The sequence below is a fragment of the Myxocyprinus asiaticus genome, chromosome 11, assembly GCF_019703515.2.
Source record: "Myxocyprinus asiaticus isolate MX2 ecotype Aquarium Trade chromosome 11, UBuf_Myxa_2, whole genome shotgun sequence".
In the NCBI taxonomy this organism is placed as follows: domain Eukaryota; kingdom Metazoa; phylum Chordata; class Actinopteri; order Cypriniformes; family Catostomidae; genus Myxocyprinus; species Myxocyprinus asiaticus.
Window position 1 is genome coordinate 34,457,089 of NC_059354.1, and position 20,583 is coordinate 34,477,671.

General features: G+C 37.3%; 1 protein-coding gene across 4 annotated transcripts in view; it reads left to right on the top strand.

The window, feature by feature from the left end:
• LOC127447983 (protein dopey-2-like) overlaps positions 1-20,583 on the top strand; it is a 47,339-nt gene that overhangs the window by 2,050 nt on the left and 24,706 nt on the right. For 2 of the 4 annotated variants that reach the window (XR_007898451.1, XM_051710259.1), the window contains exons 2-20: positions 439-617; positions 2,553-2,734; positions 4,563-4,733; positions 5,267-5,456; positions 5,790-5,888; positions 6,006-6,129; positions 6,423-6,532; positions 6,729-6,840; positions 6,934-7,051; positions 8,469-8,588; positions 8,670-8,778; positions 9,193-9,402; positions 9,663-9,979; positions 10,119-10,516; positions 10,628-10,695; positions 12,870-13,067; positions 13,168-13,320; positions 13,897-13,997; positions 14,119-14,309. Coding sequence is in view for 3 of the 4 variants with exons in the window: in XM_051710259.1 (XP_051566219.1) it covers positions 462-617; positions 2,553-2,734; positions 4,563-4,733; positions 5,267-5,456; positions 5,790-5,888; positions 6,006-6,129; positions 6,423-6,532; positions 6,729-6,840; positions 6,934-7,051; positions 8,469-8,588; positions 8,670-8,778; positions 9,193-9,402; positions 9,663-9,979; positions 10,119-10,516; positions 10,628-10,695; positions 12,870-13,067; positions 13,168-13,320; positions 13,897-13,997; positions 14,119-14,309 (3,127 nt within the window). In the remaining variant the exon portion in view is untranslated. The remainder of the gene's footprint in view (positions 1-438; positions 618-2,552; positions 2,735-4,562; positions 4,734-5,266; positions 5,457-5,789; positions 5,889-6,005; positions 6,130-6,422; positions 6,533-6,728; positions 6,841-6,933; positions 7,052-8,468; positions 8,589-8,669; positions 8,779-9,192; positions 9,403-9,662; positions 9,980-10,118; positions 10,517-10,627; positions 10,696-12,869; positions 13,068-13,167; positions 13,321-13,896; positions 13,998-14,118; positions 14,310-20,583) is intronic. The other 2 variants (XM_051710261.1, XM_051710260.1) reach the window with 2 other exon arrangements.

Consider the following 20,583-nt stretch of genomic DNA (forward strand, 5'->3'; position numbering starts at 1 on the left):
GTTTACTTGCCCAAGTTAAAAGAGCCCATCCACAAGTCAGAAAATATAATATTCTGGTACTTATGGCACATGGGATTTTTTATTTTTTTTGCCAATTGTATCATCTGCCAGATGAAAATCTGATCAATTAGAAAATTAATGGCATACAAACAATGCTGGACCAGTTCTGTGCTGAAGATGAAGTTAAATAGTTAGGGTTAGAAATTTGTTCAAATCCCTAAATATGAGCTCTAGTAAAAGTGATGCTTGCTTTAGCAAGCACCAGTAACTAGCAATTTGACAGAGAAATGGGTGAAGTAAATGTCTTTATACAAAATTGATGCCATCAAGTCATTAGCAGGATTTCACTTCAGTTTACATTGAATTAGTCTCTTTGTATAATCACAGAAGTTGTTAGTGCACGATTTCACCTGATCAGTGTTTTGTCTCCTTTCATAGACAGATGCTGAGCATGCCGGGACATGACTGAGGTCAGACTGATGGATCCTGAAGAAGCTGAGCTGCAAAATGACTACCGTTACCGTAGTTATGGAGCTGTCATTGAAAAGGCACTGCGAAACTTTGAATCATCCAGTGAATGGGCTGATCTCATCTCCTCACTCGGAAAACTCAACAAGGTACGTCAAAGCCTGGAGAATGCTAATCCAAACACTTAGCAATGCAGGTTATTGTTGTTTTTTGTTGAAAAACAAGCAGAATCAGTGTAAACTACTTAAAACCGCTTTAAAAGAACCAGAAAGTGTGTAAATTTTACACCATCGATCAGACAAACAGATGGTCCCGCCCCAAATCACGCCATTCAGCCAATATTGCGAAGTCAGAATGGTCAGGATAGTCAAACAAACAGAGCAATGTTTTGATAGCATCACAGAAAGCAGTTCACCTTTAAAGGGTTAGTTCCCCTAAAAATGAAAATTCTTTCATCATTTACTCACCCTCATGCCATCCCATATATACTGGATGTATGACTTACTTTCTTCTGCAGAACACAAAGATTTTTAGAAGAATATCTCTGCTCTGTTGGTCCATTCAATGCAAAACTCAAAAATATGAGATGTTCACTGCTGTTATTGAATCATCTGTAAAGTGTTTGTTTTTATGGAGGATTAGGTTAACACTGTGCAAGCAGAGGAGGAAATTTGTTCAGTTCCAGATCAGTTTTTAGTCCAGTTTCCTTTTCTTTAGGGAAAGTGAAAAACAAGTTAGATTAGTCCAATAGGGTGAAGGTAACATTACTGCTTGACCTCAAACACATCACAGTTAATGTTCAAAGTGCAACTGATTTGAATAGGTTTGTACAGAACTTGTTTACACTGCCCAAGAGAGCCCTTCCTTATTGCTTTTTTTTCTAAACATGTGTTCACCTTTATGCTGATGTGTGAGAACTGTTGTCTTATTAAAATTTCTGTCTTTCTCTCTGTATGTCTTCACATAGCATGTGATTTTCTTGTTTGCTCAGTGGGACTTTCCGGGTGTAATGCGACTAACAAAAACACTAAATTCCTGTGTGTACTTGAGTGATAGCCATTTGGCTTCATGTATTTGTTTCAGATATTGCCCCCTTTACAACATTACACTTTGGGATAGAGGCCCGTTTTTACCACATTTGAAGTTTATCCACTTTGTGTACCCAGTGACAATTGACAGTGTATATGGCAAAACATGTCTCGAGTGCTGTCCATAATAAACTAAAGCCTCTATCTCTGTTGTAACAATTGGCTCCTCTAGGGTAACGTTGATAGTTCGTTTGAAACCTGTTCAGCATACGTGGTTGCTGGATAAAATTAACGCTTAAGATGGGAAAGCTAGTAAAGTTCTTGTAGTCTGTGTAATAACAGAACTAGGCTCAGGTTCATGGTTTGTAAAATTTTCAGATATATAATCAAATATTAAATTATTATTAGTGGTGCTTGCTAAAACAGCATTACTGTTATTTTTGCTCAAATGTAGGATTAGGAATTTTTCAAAAATCCTAACGATAAATATTACATTTCGACACGCAACTCAACAGGCACACTTGTGCTACGGACATGAATGATACCTCAAATTGTGTGACATGTTGGAGAGAGGGATGCTATTATTTTAAAGCGATTAACTTTGGCCGGGATGTAATCATCTAGCAATAAGCGATATATTTGCAATTTATGAAATTGTGCAAGATTTCTCTATATAGATTCTCTTCTCTATATATTTGGGATGAAAATTATGGGGGTCAAGGCGAAATTTGGGGGAGTCTTAATAAATATGTATACTGAACAGGTTTATTTCTACATATTACAACAGGAATGATCAACCATATAATTAAACAACATTTCAGTAGCCAGCAAGTTAGATGACCAATTAGTCAGAGCAGTTATTTTCACTTGCCACCAAATACTGGTAGATGTTAATGTAACTGTTGTAGGGGCACCAAAAGTCAGTATTGTTTGTGCAAAATGAATCATGACAAAGTGAAAATTACTTTAAAAAATTGACCAGTCATTGTGATTATATATATTTCACACTATCCTTATCATTTGTTTCTCTGCTCTCCCACTCTTTGTGTCTCTTAGGCTCTCCAGAGTAATCTGAAGTACTCACTGTTACCACGACGGTTGATCATTGGGAAGCGTCTGGCTCAGTGTTTGCACCCTGCCCTGCCCAGCGGTGTCCACCTCAAAGCACTGGAGACCTATGAGGTCATTTTTAAAATCATCGGCACAAAGTGGCTAGCAAAGGATCTCTTCATTTACAGGTGAGTGTCATAACCTGATGCATCAGAGACAGTTTCTATCTGCAGTACCAACAAAATATAAAATAAGTATTTTCTGTACTGGGTTGATCTCACAAAAAAAAAGAAAAAAATGGTCTGGGTCATATTTTACTCCAAAATCAAAAGGGAAAAAATAAATAAATTAGATTTTCTATAAAGAAAATGAAGCCTCTTTTTTTTTTTCCTTCTTTTTAAATTTTTTTTAAGCATTGACATTTTCATTTACATGACAGTTAAGCATATTTCCCCCCCAGATTTATACATTTATGTTGTAAAACACTCTTATTACTGTTATGCAGTAATGAAAATCATCCAGGGCCCTTTTTTTCCCCCAATTAAAATGAGTACAAATTAAAGCAAGTATAACATATACTACCAGGATTTAAAAATACTTTAAAATTTAAATAAAATATATTTTTTGCATTACAATAACAAGGATTTGGGAGGAAAATTGTACTTAATTTTCATTAACATAATATAAAAATGCAAAAAAATCTAGAAATAGGTACTGGGAATAGGCTTTTGCAAAAATTAAACTTTTTCTTATTTGCTACAGTGTATTTCATTTAAAATTGTATTATAAGAAAAACAATTTGAGTGACAAGTTATTTTTTAATTAAGATTAAAAAATAACATGAATTTCAGAATTTTTAGTGTTTGGCATTTGCTTTAATAATAACATGCACTCAAGCTGGCATGGATTGCACAAGTTTATGCAAAACCTGGTGATCCATGTTAGTCCAGCATAATTTTAGAATGGTTCAAAGAGCATCTTGTGTGCTTCAACGGAAATCTGACCTTCATACAAAGGATTTAAATGAATAGTTTAATTAAAAAAAGGAAAATTCTCTCATTTACTCACCCTCATGCTATCCAAGATGTGTATGACTTTGTTTCTTCTGCAGAACACAAATGAAGATTTTTAGAAGAATATTTCAGCTCAGTAGGTCCTCACAATGTAAGTGAATGATTACCAAAACGTTGAAGCTCCAAAAAGCAAATAAAAGCGATCCAGAAGACTCCAGTGTTTAAATCCATATCTTCAGAAGTTATGTGAAAAGTGTGGGTGAGAAACAGATCAATATTGAAGTCCTTTTTTTACTATCAATCTCCACGTTCACATTCTTCTCCTTTTGTTTTTGCCGATTCACATTCATCGTACATATCGCCACTTACTGGGCAAGAAGGAGAATTTATAGGAAAAAGGACTTTAATATTGATCTGTTTCTTGCCCACACCTATCATATCGGTTCAGAAGATATGGATTTAATAACTGGAGTTTTATGTATTATTTTATGCTGCTTTTATGTGCTTTTTGGAGCTTCAAAATGTTAGTACCCATTCACTTGCATTGTGAGGTCCTACAGAGCTGAGATATTCTTCTAAAAATCTTAATTTGTGTTCTGCAGAAGAAAGAAAGACACACATCTAGCATGACATGAGGGTGAGTAAATGATGAGAGAATTTTCATTTTTGTGTGAACTAACTCTTTAACATGGTCAATGTCACAAATTTTGCTTTTTTAATTAGTGACCTAAAATAGTGCAGAATCTTGAATACTTCTCATTCATTGTACATCAGAACGTTTCTTGGTTTTACATTTTTCAAAATTCCAAAATGTTGATTTCCAAGTTTAAATTTAAATGTTGAATCCCAGATTTTCATTGTGGAAACCACTGTAATTTTCTTTTTTTCAGTGAAATATGACCTAGACATGTTCTTGACGGGTTTTGTGAGATTCACCTTGAATGTCATTATGGTGGTTCTGAGAACGTTGTTAATATTTGTTGTACGGTAATTTGTGCTTCAGCTCAGGGCTGTTTCCATTGTTGGGTCATGCAGCGATGTCAGTGAAGCCAGTTCTTTTGACATTGTACGAGCGGTACTTCCTGCCTCTTCAGAGAGCGCTGTTACCCAGCCTGCAAGCTTTTATCATGGGCCTACTGCCTGGACTGGAGGAGGGCGCAGAGGTCTATGACAGGTGCAATAACAGCACAAAAGTGTCCAGCTTAAGGGAATAGTTCACCCAAATATGAAAATTCTGTCATTATTTACTCACTATCCCTCATGTCGCCATGTATAACTTTCTCTCTTCTGCAAAGCACAAAAGAAGATATTTTGAAGAACGTTTCAACTGTTTTTGTCCATCCAAAACAACACAACCCCATTAACTTTTTATTGTATGGACAAAAAAACACTTTTCAAAGACAACTGACAATTTTCAAAATATCTTCCTTTGTGTTCCAGAGAAGATATGCATACAGGTTTGGAGCGACATGAGGGTGATTAAATCATGACAGAATTTACATTTTGGAGACGGTAGACTATTTTATAGACTGACTGATGTTTGGATCTAATATTAGGGAATTACATACCTCCTATGTATGTATAAAACTTGAGTTTCAACAATTCATTTTTAGAATTGACTGGTTTGAAATTGTTCTTTGAAAATACCCAGTTATCATTGAAGGACTTATTATTGCTTATCACGTCCTCTCATTCTTCCTGTCTCAGGACGGATGCATTGCTTGTGAAGTTGTCAATGTTGGTGGGTCAGTCTGTGTTTTACGGGGCACTGTGGGGTTCAGTGCTTATATGTCCTCTGGTACGACTCCCTGCCTCCCTCTTCATCGTCACACACTTTAACCACTCGATCACTGGCCAGGAACAGAAGTATATGCTTGGGACAGACCACAAACTAGTGGTGAGTGTGTATGTCTGACATAGAAAATAATTAAATGAAAATTATATATACATATAGACCTACATTTGTGAGATTATGTCGAAGAATATACTTCAGTCAGAGTAGGTGCTATATTGAATTTGACATGAATGAAAACGAGGCTGTGACCAAAAATAATCCCAAAAATAATAAGTACACCTTTTGGACAGTATGACATATTGAACTGACTAGAATGTTATCCCTCACAGCCCCATTTTCCTTTGTGTCAAATTACAAATGGCATCTACTCTGAATAAAACCTGTTGTCTTGAATTAATTGCATAAACTAAAATAAACATCTCGCTCTCACTGCAGGTCAAGGCCATGTGTCTTGCTCTCCAAGACTCTAATGTTCTGGTCCAGAGAAACATGCTGGAAATGCTTCTCTACTTCTTCCCCTTCACATCCTGCCTGGTTTGTCTATGCCTCTTTTCTTCCTTCCAGTCCTCACTCCCAATGAGATTTAAGTAACCAACCATCATCCTTAAATCTGTCTCAGTTCATACCTTTTTGTTCTAATCATTTCTGTAGGATCCTGTGGAAAGTGCCATTCCTCTAAAGCAAGATGAGATGATCAGTGTGATGTCTGCTGCTTTACTCACCCTGCTTAGGAGAGATATGTCACTAAATCGACGCCTCTATGCTTGGATGCTCGGTACTGTAGTTTTCACAAAATTACAGGAAACCACAGAAATTCCCACTACTGCGTAACATAGTAGATGAGACTCAAATATTAAAGGAATAGTTCACCCAAAAATTAAAATGCTGTCTTCATCTACTCACCCTTTGTACTGTATATATTTAGCAGAATGTCCAAGCTTCTCTTTTCCATTGAGTGAAATGATGAAAGAAAACAAATAAAACATATACATTTTTGGATGAGCTTTTTTGTAATCTTTTGTCATGGATGTGTAGCTTCTTATTTTTTCTATATTTGCATATTGTTAGGCTTGGACATCAAAGGAGGAATGGTGACTGCAGACACAAGTCACTATAACACTGTTGAAGAATACACAGCGTTCTTTTTCAACACACACTCCAGGGAATTACTGGTGCAGGTATAGAAGATAACACACACACACTTAAATTTAACCGCTTATTCGATTTGAATTGATAACCATGTCTTATTAGAATAGATTGCCTTTGTTTTTCAATAGCACATTCTTTTAGGCTTATATACAGCAAACTATAGGTTAGCAAATGCATACTGTACATGCATGGTCAACATTAATTCATTTTATATCGTCTTCATAGGCACTGGTGAATGTTCTGAAGCAGAAAGATATAGAGGCCAACCCAAGCAATGTAATAGATTATCTCAGACCATTTCGCATCATCATTAGCTTACTGGACAAATCTGAGATAGGTAAAAACAAACATGGAGACGGAAGCTGTAATTGCAATATGTTTTAAAGTTTTTTGGGATATTTTACATCATTTATGTATTCTCTACATGCAGGGCCATTGGTGTTGTCTGATGTGTTGTTGGAGGTGGTCAGAGCTTTTTACAGCTACTGTAAAGTAATGCTGGGAGAGGACATGCTCAACAGCAGCCTCAGTGGCAGCCAACTCAACAGGTTAGAGAGTAGGAATCAATGCTTATATTATTAAAGCTTAAGTGTGCCATTTTTAATGCAGTTTCTTTGATCCCAGACAATTTATATGTGCAGTTTCACTGGTTCATCGAGTATATGGTGACCCAATGACCTGCTCTGTATTTCAAAAATATGCTAGAATAATGGTAACTAAACAATTATATTGTCATAAGGAAATATATATATATATATATATATATATACACACTACCGGTCAAAAGTTTTGAAACACTCATTCTTTATTATAATTTTTTCTTCACATTTTAGAATAATAGTAAAGTCATCAAAACTATGGAATAACATAAATGGAACTATGGGAATTATGTTGTGACTAAACAAAATCCAAAATAAATCAAAACTGTGTTATATTTTTGCATCTTCAAATTGGTCACCCTTTGACTAGAATTTGCAGACATGTACTCTTGACATTTTCTCAACCAACTTCTTGAGGTATCACCCTGGGATGCTTTTTAAACTGTATTGAAGGAGTTCCCATCTATGTTGGGTACTTATTGGCTGCTTTTCTTTATTATTTGGTCCAAGTCATCAATTTCAAAAAAAAATTTTTTTTAACTACTGATAACATTTCTCCCAAATTCCAAATAAAAATATTGTCATTTAGTGCATTTATTTGGTCAAAATAACAAAAAAGATGCTGTTTTCAGACCTCGAATAATGCAAATAAAACAAGTTCATATTAATTTTTAAACAACACAATACTCATTTTTTAACTTGGGAAGAGTTCAGAAATCAGTATTTGATGGAATGACCCTGATTTCCAATCACAGCTTTCATACGTCTTGGCACGCTCTCCACCAGTCTTTCACATTGCTGTTGTGTAACTTTATGCCACTCCTGGCGCAAAAATTCAAGCAACTCGGCTTTGTTTGATGGCTTGTGGCCATCCATCTTCCTCTTGATTACATTCCAGAGGTTTTCAATGGGGTTCAGGTCTGGAGATTGGGCTGGCCATGACAGGGTCTTGATCTGGTGGTCCTCCATCCACACCTTGATTGACCTGGCTGTGTGGCATGGAGCATTGTCCTGCTGGAAAAACCAATCCTCAGTGTTGGGGAACATTGTCAGAGCAGAAGGAAGCAAGTTTTCTTCCAGGATAACCTTGTACATGGCTTGAGTCGTGTGTCCTTCACAAAGACGAATCTGCCCGATTCCAGCCTTGCTGAAGCACCCCCAGATCATCACCGATCCTCCACCAAATTTCACAGTGGGTGCGAGACACTGTGGCTTGTAGGCCTCTCCAGGTCTCCATCTAACCATTAGATAATCAGGTGGAGGATCTGTGGATCGGACAGATTCATCTTTGTATAAAATCGTCTGCAAAATGAGAGGTAGAACATGATGGATTAATACATAAATGCATGTTGTCTCTGCTTTGCAGTAAAATCAAGGAGAATAAAAACTCTTCAGAGATTATTAAGACCGTCAATATGCTTGTGAGTGCTATTAGTAGCAATTATCTCTGGGACTACATGACGAGGCACTTCCAAAACTGTCTCAGGTAAAAGCCAACAAGCACATAAGCAGCATTACATGATTATAGAAAGAATGATGTGATGATAATGTTATGGTTGTCACACAGTTCTTTAAGTGATCCAGCGGGGAAGGGTCAATCTAAAGAGTGGAGTAGCTCTCCATCAGTGACTGAACTCTCCACGCTCATTATCTTCCTGCTGGACGTTATTCCTCTGGTATGATCTCCTTTAGTGATTCATCTTTTTTGCTGTGCACTTCATGATTGCCAGTGTTACGTGCACTTAATTTTCAGATTAAGTGCCATATTCTGGGTAAGCCTTTGTTCCAAATAGAGTTTTACATGCTTCATTGAGTGTACAGCTTTTGTAATATTCCTGTATTCATTAAAGTTGATATTCCAAATATGGTGCTTACATGATCAATAATTCTGTTTAACACTGGTATATGGCAGCTGTTCTAGAAGTTCTGTTATAGAAGCTGGAATATTTGATTAATCTGGGTTATGGCAATCGGTTTAATGCATTACCATTCTGATTAATCAGAATCTTTTAGTGTATTTGAATGTGATTCATTAATAAATTGAATAATTTGAACTTTAGTTTGATTCCACCTCTTACCTTTCTTATAAGGAGCTTTATGCAGAGATTCAAACGCAATACCTGCCACAGATGCTGGGCAGCATGCTGCAGTCGCTGCATAGTCACATGACATTCCTTAGCCTACAGGAGCTCACGCAGGGCATGAGAGCGTGTTTTAAAGTGCTCAGTAAGATCCAGATGCCAGTTGCTTATATGGACATGGAGACTGAATCACAGACACTAGATGTAGGACAAACACAGGTATGATGGGTCAGTTTATATTACAGTACATCCACTGCATTCAAAGTATAATCAGGTCTTTTATAATCAGACAAATTATACTTTATATCCTAATGCCATTAATTATATTTTATTGTTAGCCATATGCAGTATTAGCTGCATAGATTGCATATATTCCCTCAGTTTAAGATTATTTATCCTACATTACTTTAAGCGTTGCTTTCATACGTATAATGGTTTGGGAAAGGATGTGTTTTAAAGGGCTCTGTTTCTGATGTCAGGTAACAGGGAACAGTAAAGTGAAGGAGAGTGACCAGGTGAATGGTAACCATGACAACAGCTCTGGTGAGGTCAATCTGAATGGACCAGATACACAGGAGGTGGAGCCAGGTGATTGTCCATACCCTCCTTTGCGGTCTGAAGACAGTGGATTAGGGCTGAGCGCCTCTCCATCTGAACAGCACCTTCTACCAGGTGGTAACGGATCAGAGGCTGCTGCTGCGGTGAACTCTGAAGCTGAGCATATTTGGAGAAAAGGAGGGACTGTAGAAAACATGTCCAAATGTGTACAGGACATACTGGAATCTCTGATCACAAGGTGATATACTAATTTTCACACTCTCTGGGTGTATTTGGAAGAGCATGCTACCATAGTCCTTGTACTATTTTTGTAGAATGCAGTATATACGTATACTGTGCACAGTAGGCATATTACATTCTCTACCTGTATCTCTCAGGCACTTGTTGGATAGAGTGGATCCAGACAAAAAGAAAAAACAGGAAGAGGCAGATCAGCTAGAACAGAATGGTTCTCCTCGGGCCAGTAAGCGTTCTACACTCAAACGGAAAGGCAATCGAGATTTGGGTCTTATCAAAGACAGGCTTGCCGAGTTTTTCAACCCTAGTAAGCTGCGGATACATGCCCTTCATGGGTTTTCTGTTCGTAAAGACCACAAACCAGCAGAGTTGGAGTGGATGGGAAGCTTCCAGTCGAAGGGTAAAGGGGAGATATCGGAGTCGTGCCGCCAGGCCTTTACTGTTGTCTGTCAACTTCTCCTGGATTGTACAACTTTCCCTGTCTATTTCACTGAGGATGAGAGCCAAGAATTGCACATGTCTATGTTCAACAAGACAGGTACAGTAAGGAATCACACTCTACTGCTAAGTCAAGTCTTTTTCTCATGTAGCATGTTACAGCACAAAACTGCTTACATATGCATATATTCTAATATTTTTCTTTCCTCAGGACCTGAGACCCTTCCTGAGTGGCTGAGATCTTTGTTGACTCTATGTTGTCTGACGAAAGACTACCAGGTATGACACTACAAGTACTCGAAGATGGAAATGGGTTTAAAGATGCTGTGTGTAAATTCTTCTATGTTACTTTCCGCTATCCTAGCTATGCAAGTATTAGTACCCATTTCAAGATTGATTCCACCGAAAAGTATAAACACTGCTGCTCTGTGGTGCTTTTAGAACACTGCACTGTTTGTTTGAGAATCCCAACACCCAATTGATCATATTTTAAGAACGCTAGCGCTAAGCGCAACGCTATGGGATAAATCATAAGCACAATGTCAATGGGCATGGCCATGAAGTTTTGGTATTTCGCAAGTGGGTTTGGCGTAATTGCACTCACAAAGCGCTAATGGGCTGGGTTAAGTGCGATTTAATTCTGAGGTTCTTCTCCAGTTATTCCACTGTCTGCGTCCTGTTATATAGTCCATTCTCTATCATGCACCAGCGATATAAACAAAGACAACACATTCATAATAAATTGGTAGTGTACATTATTCTGTATGCTATAAATGAGAAGAATAGAGATATATTCACTTACATTCTTTTGTGCATTAACTATGTCCTTGTTGAATGTCAGGCATATTTCCATGACATTGACACGTCCCTTTTATACGCATGGAAAATTCTCATCAAGATTTGGATATAGGCTCCATTAAAACAGAGAATGCAAGTGTTAATAATCATATTAATCAACGAAAATGTAATTAAAATAATGAAGTGGTCAGAAAAATTTTATGTAATCTTGTCCCCAAATCCAAAAATTTTACACTATTCAACTTCTTCCTCCGGCCTTTTTTGCAATGACTTAAAAATCACTCAATGGCAACAGGTGGAAAAATATTAATATAAATTAGATAATAAATGCAGTTGTAAATATAAACATAATAATAATAATTTAAGAATAAACTATGACCTCTAGAAAGCTTAACTGAAATCTCTACAACAGTGATTGTGAGGGACATAATTTGATGTTCCACTATATTTTCAGAGTTTGGACATAAACTTTATTACCACCTGCTGGTTGAACCTCCAAACTGCAAATGCAGGGACTGATTTTAGACTGCAATGAGAATAGGGGTGCTTCTCAAACGTCTTAGCACAAAGACCTTTTTCTCAGGAGAATAGCAAATTGCGCTTTGCGCCACTCCATTAATATGCAATACACCCAAAGATAGCGCAAACATTCCCACCCACACCCACTTGCGTTTGCACTGGCATGAAAATTGTGCTTAGAATTAGCGCTCTCATGAAAATTGGATGAACTGTAGCAAATGGTCATTGCGCCTAGTGCTGCGCTTAGTGCGCTCACGAACATAGAGCCCAGAGACTGTAATTTGGGCTGCTTGTTGTGAGATAGCTTGCTGTCTAAAATGCCTTTCATTGGCCAGCTAATAAATAGGTCTGAAAACTATGGAACACGATGGTTTTGCCCCTACAAGCATAAAAGATGATGATGGTAACAGACATTACACTACATTAAAATGTAACATCACAGTGAAATTTTTAAGCATGCACATCATTATTTGAATGCCGATTTACAAAAGAGATTGGAAAAACAAATTATGCACATATGCAGCAAGTTGTACAGGAGGAACTGCTGGGAATGATCTGTGACAAATTATGACCAAGATTTTCACCTCAATATCTATCATTTTCCTGCAAACACTTTCTACTTTCACCCTTAATTTCCTTTAAAAACAAAATTAAAGTTTTTTTTTTTTCTTTTTTACTGTAGACAATTTTCTGAATTAGTTGTTAGATATTAGTTAAAGGTACATGTTTAATTTCTGCACCATCAGTGGGACCAATATAATTGTAAAATAATGATCATTTCCAAACAGGTGTCATCCCTTCTGCCGTACTCCCCACTCTGCTTTTGTTTAGACACACCAGTCAATTACCCACCAATCATCTTATAAAAAGTAGTCCCGGCGCAAAGTCACGCCAGAAGACATGTCAGACCGCTCAAACAAGCAGAGGAGTGTCTTGATAGCGACACAGTGTTTGCACTCTACAGGAGAGTAAACTTAAAAATGGCTTACTTAGAGTTGTCTTTGCACATTAAGCTGGGATAGGAGAAAATATTTAAACATTAAAAAAATTATACACTTCTCCTTTAAGTGTTGCATTGCCCTACTTGTTGAAACCACCAAATCTGATAATCTTCCTTTTCTTTTCTGTATCTGTAGGTGCAACATGTTGCAATCTCCTCTCTGCTGGAGCTAATCAATCATTCTCAGTCTTTAGCCCTCATCATTCAGGATAAGAACCAACGTTATAAGAACTCTGATGCCAACCCACTCAGCGGACAGCTGCAAATGGTCACCCTACCTTCCATCTACCCAGCCGTTCTCAAAACTGTCGAGGATTCCACAGACTTTTACCTGGTAATGCGCATTACATTTAGCTTGTTGCTGCTCTCACTTTGCACTTTCCTTCTGTGGAATAAGTCTGTGGAATAAACATATGATTATTTCTCTTTTACAGCGTTTATCTCAGGTGCTATGGGCTCAGTTAGATACAGAGCGCAGAGAGCATCACGTATCTTGTGTGGAGCTCTTCTATCGACTTCACTGCTTGGCTCCATCGGCATCCATCTGTGAGGACATCATCTGCCTGGGTTTATTCAATGAGGACAAGGTACAGCATTTTACTCATTTCAAAATATAGTAAACTCAAAAATGGCAGTTCTGTCAACATTTACTCACCCTAGTGCCATTCCATCCTTTATGTGGCTATTTTTTCCTTGGAACACAAAGAAAGTATTTTTAAAGAAGCTTCATGTAGATCTTTTCCATACGATGACAGTTTATAATGACCATGGGTGGTCAAGCTCCAAGATGGCCAAGAAAACACCTAAAAAAAAAACATCAAAGTAGTCCATACGACTTGTGTGCTATATTCCAAGTCTTCTGAATCCATACGATCGGTTGAAATTTACATCTATTTACTAATAATCTTCACCTCTACTGCTGCTCTCAAATAAAATATTGCACTTATGGTGTAGGTTTGATGTCATAATGTTTGGTTACCAGATACTCAAGAACCAATGAGGTTTGTCAACTAGTTGATTTAAAAGCTGCAGCAGAGGTGAAGATTATCAGTAAACAATGACATAGAGTTCTGTCTGTTCATTTTAGGTGAACTATTCCTATAATACAATAACACACTCTCAACATAAAGATTTATTTAACAGTGTGTGTGTTTTTGTATTAGGTTGTGTGTCTGGAGGCGCTCCACAGGTTCTCAGTTTTGTGGCATCTGACACGAGAGATCCAGACAAATCGCAGCACCTCTCTCAACCGTTCCTTTGACAGGTCACTTGCCCAATATTTCTTTCCACAAATTAATTTAATTAATTTCTGTAATATTCTGCCACTTTTTCTCAAAGCTTTGTGCCATATCCACTAAAGGTTCTCTTAACCTCTGTTTTCTCAGATCTTTGTTTGTGGTACTAGATAGTTTGAACAATCAGGATGGTAGTGTCAGTGCCGCAGCACAGAACTGGTTGGTGCGGGCTCTCTCTCTCAGTGATGTGGTCCGTATTCTGGAACCAGTTCTGCTCTTACTGTTGGACCCGAGAACACAGAGATCACCCATACAGAGCGTCAAACATAATCTTTCTGTTGGTATGGAATAAAAAACACACTCAAACACACAACAGATCAACTCTTTCTCTCACACACACACACACACACACACACACACACACACACACACACACACACACAGAGAGTGGGATTGTGAATTCATTTTCCAGCAGTATTTAATTAAGCAGAATGTAGTAATAAACATTCAAATCCATTTTAAGGTTTTAATACAATTATAATAACACAGTAAAAAACAAGTAACAAGTAAAAGTAAACAATTAAATTGGATTGTACTTTTAGATTTAAATTAATTAATGAAGTAATCTGCATAAATAGTGTTTAAAAAGACTAATAGAAGAAGCATGAGTTCATTTCTTAAAGTCAGTCCCAAACCAAACACTTCTGCACTGTTCCACATCATCTTGTAATGTCAGTAGTGCCAGTAGTATGTTTACACTGAAAATGCAACAAAAGGAAGTGTACTATGAGTACCCGGATGATATACTTCTCCAAGCATCAAAACGGAATGTGGAATGTTGGACACTGCAGGTTGCAGGTCTGACAAAATAATTGTAATTAACAGGGAATGTGGCAACTAGCTAAACTTTAGTGAAGACAGAATCTTACAAATGTGAGTTAAATGCTTCACCATCACCCCACACTTTGTGAATATCTGTAGGTTGTTTGAGATACAAATGTTGAACTGAGGTTTGCTAACTTGCTAAATCTAGCACCAACACATCACACTTTTGAAACGTCAGCTACATCCGTCAGCTGTTAAGCAATGAATGCTTCCTTGTAGTAAAAAACATAAGGTTACAGATGTAACCCAGGTCCTTAGTGTTGGGTTCGAGTCCACCTTAGTCGAGTCCGAGTCAAGTCAGAGTCTTTAAGCAATTGAGTCAGAGTCGAGTCGGACTCAAGACCGAGTCCATAACAGTCCGAGTCCAGTCGAGTCCAAGTCCAAATAAATCTGTTCATGAATCTGAATTCAAATTGTAACCGTAAACTCAACATCAATATTTTAAGATTATTTTAACCTTTACAACTAAGAAAAAATAATTGTCAATATAAATGTAAAAAAAAAACTTCTGTTGCATTTCATATATATATTATTATTATTAGTAACCTGCTGAATGAACTTCAAAGTGGTTTCAGAATGAAAGCATATGCTTTAGGTATATAAAGACAAAACTGTCCTTCAACACAATTCTTCTTGCATTCTGTTGACATTTCAGTTATTTTGCTTTTTCCCCTCTACTCAAACATAGACTAAAGAAAGTGAAAGCTGCGTTAGACATTACAACCAGGGTTTTTATAGTTTTGAATTATAATTTAGTTTTTATTTCTCTATCTGCTGACTGGTTTGGGAAAATAACGAGTCAACACAGTAGTAATTAAAGGAATAGTTCATCCAAAAATTTAAATTTGCTGATAATTTACTCACCCTCAGGCCATCCAAGATGTATCTGAGTTTCTTTCTTTCAGTTTTTTGTTTTTTTCCAAATTTCAAACATCTTGAGGGTGAGTAAATTATCAGCAAATTTTCATTTTTGGGTGAACTATTCCTTTAACACTCGCTGAGAAGTTATATCTCATGATTTGACTGCAAATGCTACATCCGTAAACACTGGAAAAACCCAATGCTAATTGACCTTATTCACGCTAGCACCATCTTTGATTTTTAAAGGCGCAGTAAGATTCAGAAACCCTTGTTATTAATGACACCTGTGGCCATTAAGTGAACTGCAGCCAGCTACCTGTTACTCATGCTCACGCTTGTGCACACACTACATAGGGACGCGAGCGAGCATCGGCAAAAACAATGACGTAATGTACAAAGAGACAACGTGATTCACCGGCATCATGCTGACAGATGAGGTAGCATAATTAAAATTACACAGTTATGATTGTTTTACTACAAACTTTGAGACTGTATATTATATACTCTCCAGTGCTGGAACAGGGCTAAAACAAAGTGTGGATATAGGTCTGACTATGCATGACTGTAGATTGAAGTAATCACTTTTCTTTGCATGATACATTGACTGCATTTATACCATAGCCTATGTCGGCGTTAGCTAGCTAGCCAGCTTTATCAGTCGCTGTTAGCTAAATTTGGTGGATGATGACAGTAGCTGTTTATAAAATAGACTGTACATTATAAATATGTTGACACAATTCAGTATTGATGTGATTCCATCACAACTGTCATTTTGATATATCGATGCGCTATATATTTTCTGCATAACCAAGTTACGTTACACTAATGAATGGGTCTTTTTGCATTATCTTGAACATTGTCTAGCATTCATGTGTTATTGTAGTTTACCTTGCTGAATAATTACAGATTAACATTAACAGTTACTGTGCAGGCAAGATCAAGTTAGCTAAAATTACACAGATCAATCCTTATGGCACTATATTTCACATGCTTTGCAGTTATGTAAGCTTACCTGTCCAATAAGAAGAATGCCAATTTAGGGTCAGTTTTGATCCCCAAAACCGAATGAAGGTCCCTCCAGGAATCAAATGCCCTGCCGATGTTCGCTCTAGTTTTCGCTAGACCACGATCACGTTCCCGCTTAGCCAGATGGGATTCAGTAGATAAATGTTTTTTTGTTTGTTTTTTTGGCTTACTCTGAGTTTGTGTAGGAGTCGGTGTTGTGCTGGGAGCCAGACGTTTGCTGGATTCCATCTCTAAGATAACGTTACCTAGTGTTGCAGTTTGTTGTCGCTGTTGAATAGCGGAAGAGAAGCAATTACGGAGGCAAGGCTCTTGGGAGCGCGCATAAACGTCACATCCTTTGGATTTTCCCGGCAAAAGCGACCCGCTCCCTTCGCATGAAAATCAGTCTACAGGCTTTAAAAGGCAACCTAGGAAGTCCGGGAAGGGCTCATTTTTTATGTTGCGTTACAAGCCGTTCACACATTGGCAATAAATGGGCGAATATTACATGAACATTGTTACATATTGCACCTTTAATGGGAATGTCAATGAGTCTGTGAGGGATAGACTTACAGTCTCTTCAATGGGCTGTACTGTAGTTTAAAATATTTTTGGATCGTTCCGTGGACAAAACATTGTTAAAATATCTGTCCAAGAACATTCAGTAGACAAAGAACTCCAGACAACATTAGTTGTGGAAAATCAGATGTGATCTAGCTTTATACAGTTTTATACCATTCATGCCATTGAAGAGACTGTAAGTCTATCCCAGCCTCGTTGTCATTCCTATTAAAAATCAAAGATGGCGCTAGCATGAATAAGGTCTATATTAGGGCTGTTTAACACAGACATGATTTCTAGTTAATTCACGGATAACAGCACAATGCGGGGCAGTTCTGCGCACTGCTTGTGCACATAAAACTCTGATGCGTCCATGTGTTATCGTTTTAAAAAAATACGCGGGATCATAAAAATGTATTTAGTATTAGCAACAGATACTCAAATAAATTACACAAGACAAAATAGTAACTGAATTTAAGCAAATGATCCTGTTCAAAAGTTTACATTCCCTTGGTTCCTTAAAGGATTAGTTCACCCAAAAATGAAAATTCAGTCATTGTTTACTCTCCCGTGTTATAACACTATATGACTTACTTTCTTTTTCTTAACACAAAGGGAGAAATTGTGAAAACAAATTGTGTTCAGTGATGTGGCAGTTTATGGTGACCACCGCTTCAAAAGGACACAAAAGTATAATTCAGAAGTCTAATAAATTATTGTATGTGACTCATGTCTTGTCCTGAAGGAATACAATAAGGTGTGGTGAGAAAAAAAACAAAATCTGATGTATTATTAAGTGAAACTCTTGACCGAACTTTGATCTCCTCTGCGCGTTCATGAGACAGACTGCACCAGAGCTTTAGAGCTCCTGGCACGAGAGCAAACCCTTTAATATGGTGTGTTGCTTTCTCAATGATTAATGACTGTGTGCGTAAAAAAAAAATCACGAGTCCCTACTTTGTCCTGAGCTGTGAAGCTGCCCCCTTTTTTTTTGTATAAAGAAAAATCCCCTAACTACTGTAAATTCTTTGGTATCCCAGCATCTTCTGCACATATGAGTCCTTCCCAACAGTGGCTATATGATATAGACATCCTGCTTTTGACACTTAGGACAATTGATGGACTTATACACAACTATTACAAAAGGTGCAAACATTCATTGATTCTCAAGAAGGCAACACAAGAACCAAGGGGATGCAAACTTTTGAACAGGATGATTTTTGTAAATTACAGTACATTTTGTGTAATGCAGCTTTTGAAGGACAGTACTACAAAAAATATATGATCTTTTATCTCTTACATACATTCTGAGAGGGGTGTGAAAACGTATAGGCCTAAAACAAAGGGGTATGCAAACTTCTGCACTTCAGTGTATATATAGTTTGTGAAAATGTATATATTTTATATTATATATTGTTTTTTACGATTAACCACATTTTAGCTTTTGTAATGTAGAAATTCCATGTAGCCTATTCTATTCATATAATTACACATGCAATATCAAATCATGAGTAGACTTGTTATGTCAGGAACATATTTTTTAACAAAATTCACAACATTGGAACCTAAAATTCAAAATACAATCCCCACATCTCAACATTTAAGTGCTTGTACTATGTAAAAAGTGCAGTGTAGCTGTCTAAATTTGACATTGTCTGATTTACCTCCGTGCTCGTGGGGAAATTAACATACACAGTGACAGAAAACACCGCTTATATTTTCACGAGTTGTGCAAAGAAATGGATCGGCTTCTTTCAGCTCGTTGTTGAAAACGCGTTTTTATTTGGGCATTTGCGCTGACTGACAACATAGGCGAGCACCAAGCGCATGATGTCATTGCCATGGTAACCAGATACATTTCAGCTGATTTGCTGAAGACTAGAATTAAAGAATTGTCAAATCAACGTGCGTCGAAACAAAATTGCTTCTCATCTCTGCAAACGATTCCAGAGACAATAGCAAGAAGGACAACGAGGAGATTTAATTTAAGAAAAAAATCTGTGAGCCTACCAGCTGAAACCAGGATATTTAGGCCTACATTTTTTTTGAGAATTGTTGGGACACACCTCTTAAAACCAGGACTGTCCTAGGTAAACTGGGACTTCTGGTCACCCAATCTATAAATAAATTGTAAACAAAACATTTCACTGCCCAAAATATCTTAATATTTTATTGTGAAAAAAAAAATAAAAAAAAAAATAAATATATATATGCTGTGTGAAACTGCCTTGTTTAGTTTCTAGTACATTGACTACATACCAGTCTTTAGGTGTTCGTCATGCCAGCTACCTCGGTAATCAGTGTTATACAGTAGTCTCCGTAGTAACATTCTGTAGTGCTCCATAGTATTGGTTGACTGATGATTGTGCCATTGTGCACTTGCGTATGTGTGTGCGTGTGTTTGCTCAACACAGTGGAACAAACTCTGGCTTCGTCTATGACATCAGGGGGTTCTACAGTTGCATGCAAACAGAGATTTGTAAATTTTTTTCTGTTTTGTTATGTTTTTTTTTTCATTGCATCACAAATGCCATGGACTCGGCTGGACTCGGCAAAAAATCCAGAGTCCCAAAGAGTCAAGTCCGAGTAAAAATGCATCTGAGTCCGTGACAAGTCCAAGTTCATTAAAATTGGACTTGTGATTTGGACTGGAGTCCGAGTCTGAACTCGAGGACCCCAACTCTACCAAGTTTTCTGATAAAAGGTGTGAGGTATCTCACTATGGGAAAACGCCTTGTGCATGATATTATGGAAGCAATTTATAACACCATGTCTGTCCAATGACAGACAAGTCACAGCAGTGACCAGAAAACCCCACCTTCCTGATATAAGCCGCTGTCATCTGCCTTTACGTCATTCTCAGCATATCTCTTCCGTGCTGAAACAGGAGGGAATTTAGATGAGATACCTCACTCCTGTTTTCAGAAAACCTGTGTTACATACGTAACCTTACGTTCTCTTTCTAACAATCATTTGGTATCTCACTATGGGATGTAGACAGCTCCCGGATTGCAGATATGCTGTGTGAAGGAGACTGAATATTGTATGAAAACATCTCCAACTATATTGACACCAGTGTATAACGAAATCTTTTAAACCTCTTTTAAGACTGAGCCTGTGTGTGTGTGTGTGCTTATAAGTGCTGGGGGGATTACTTTTGAATTGTAATCAGGTACTGATTACAAATTACATGACAAAAATGTAATTAGTAACATAATCTTGTAGATTATATTTTTGGGTAATGTAATCTGATTACTTTTGGATTACTTTCAACCTAATTCTGTTTTATTTTGTTACATGCAT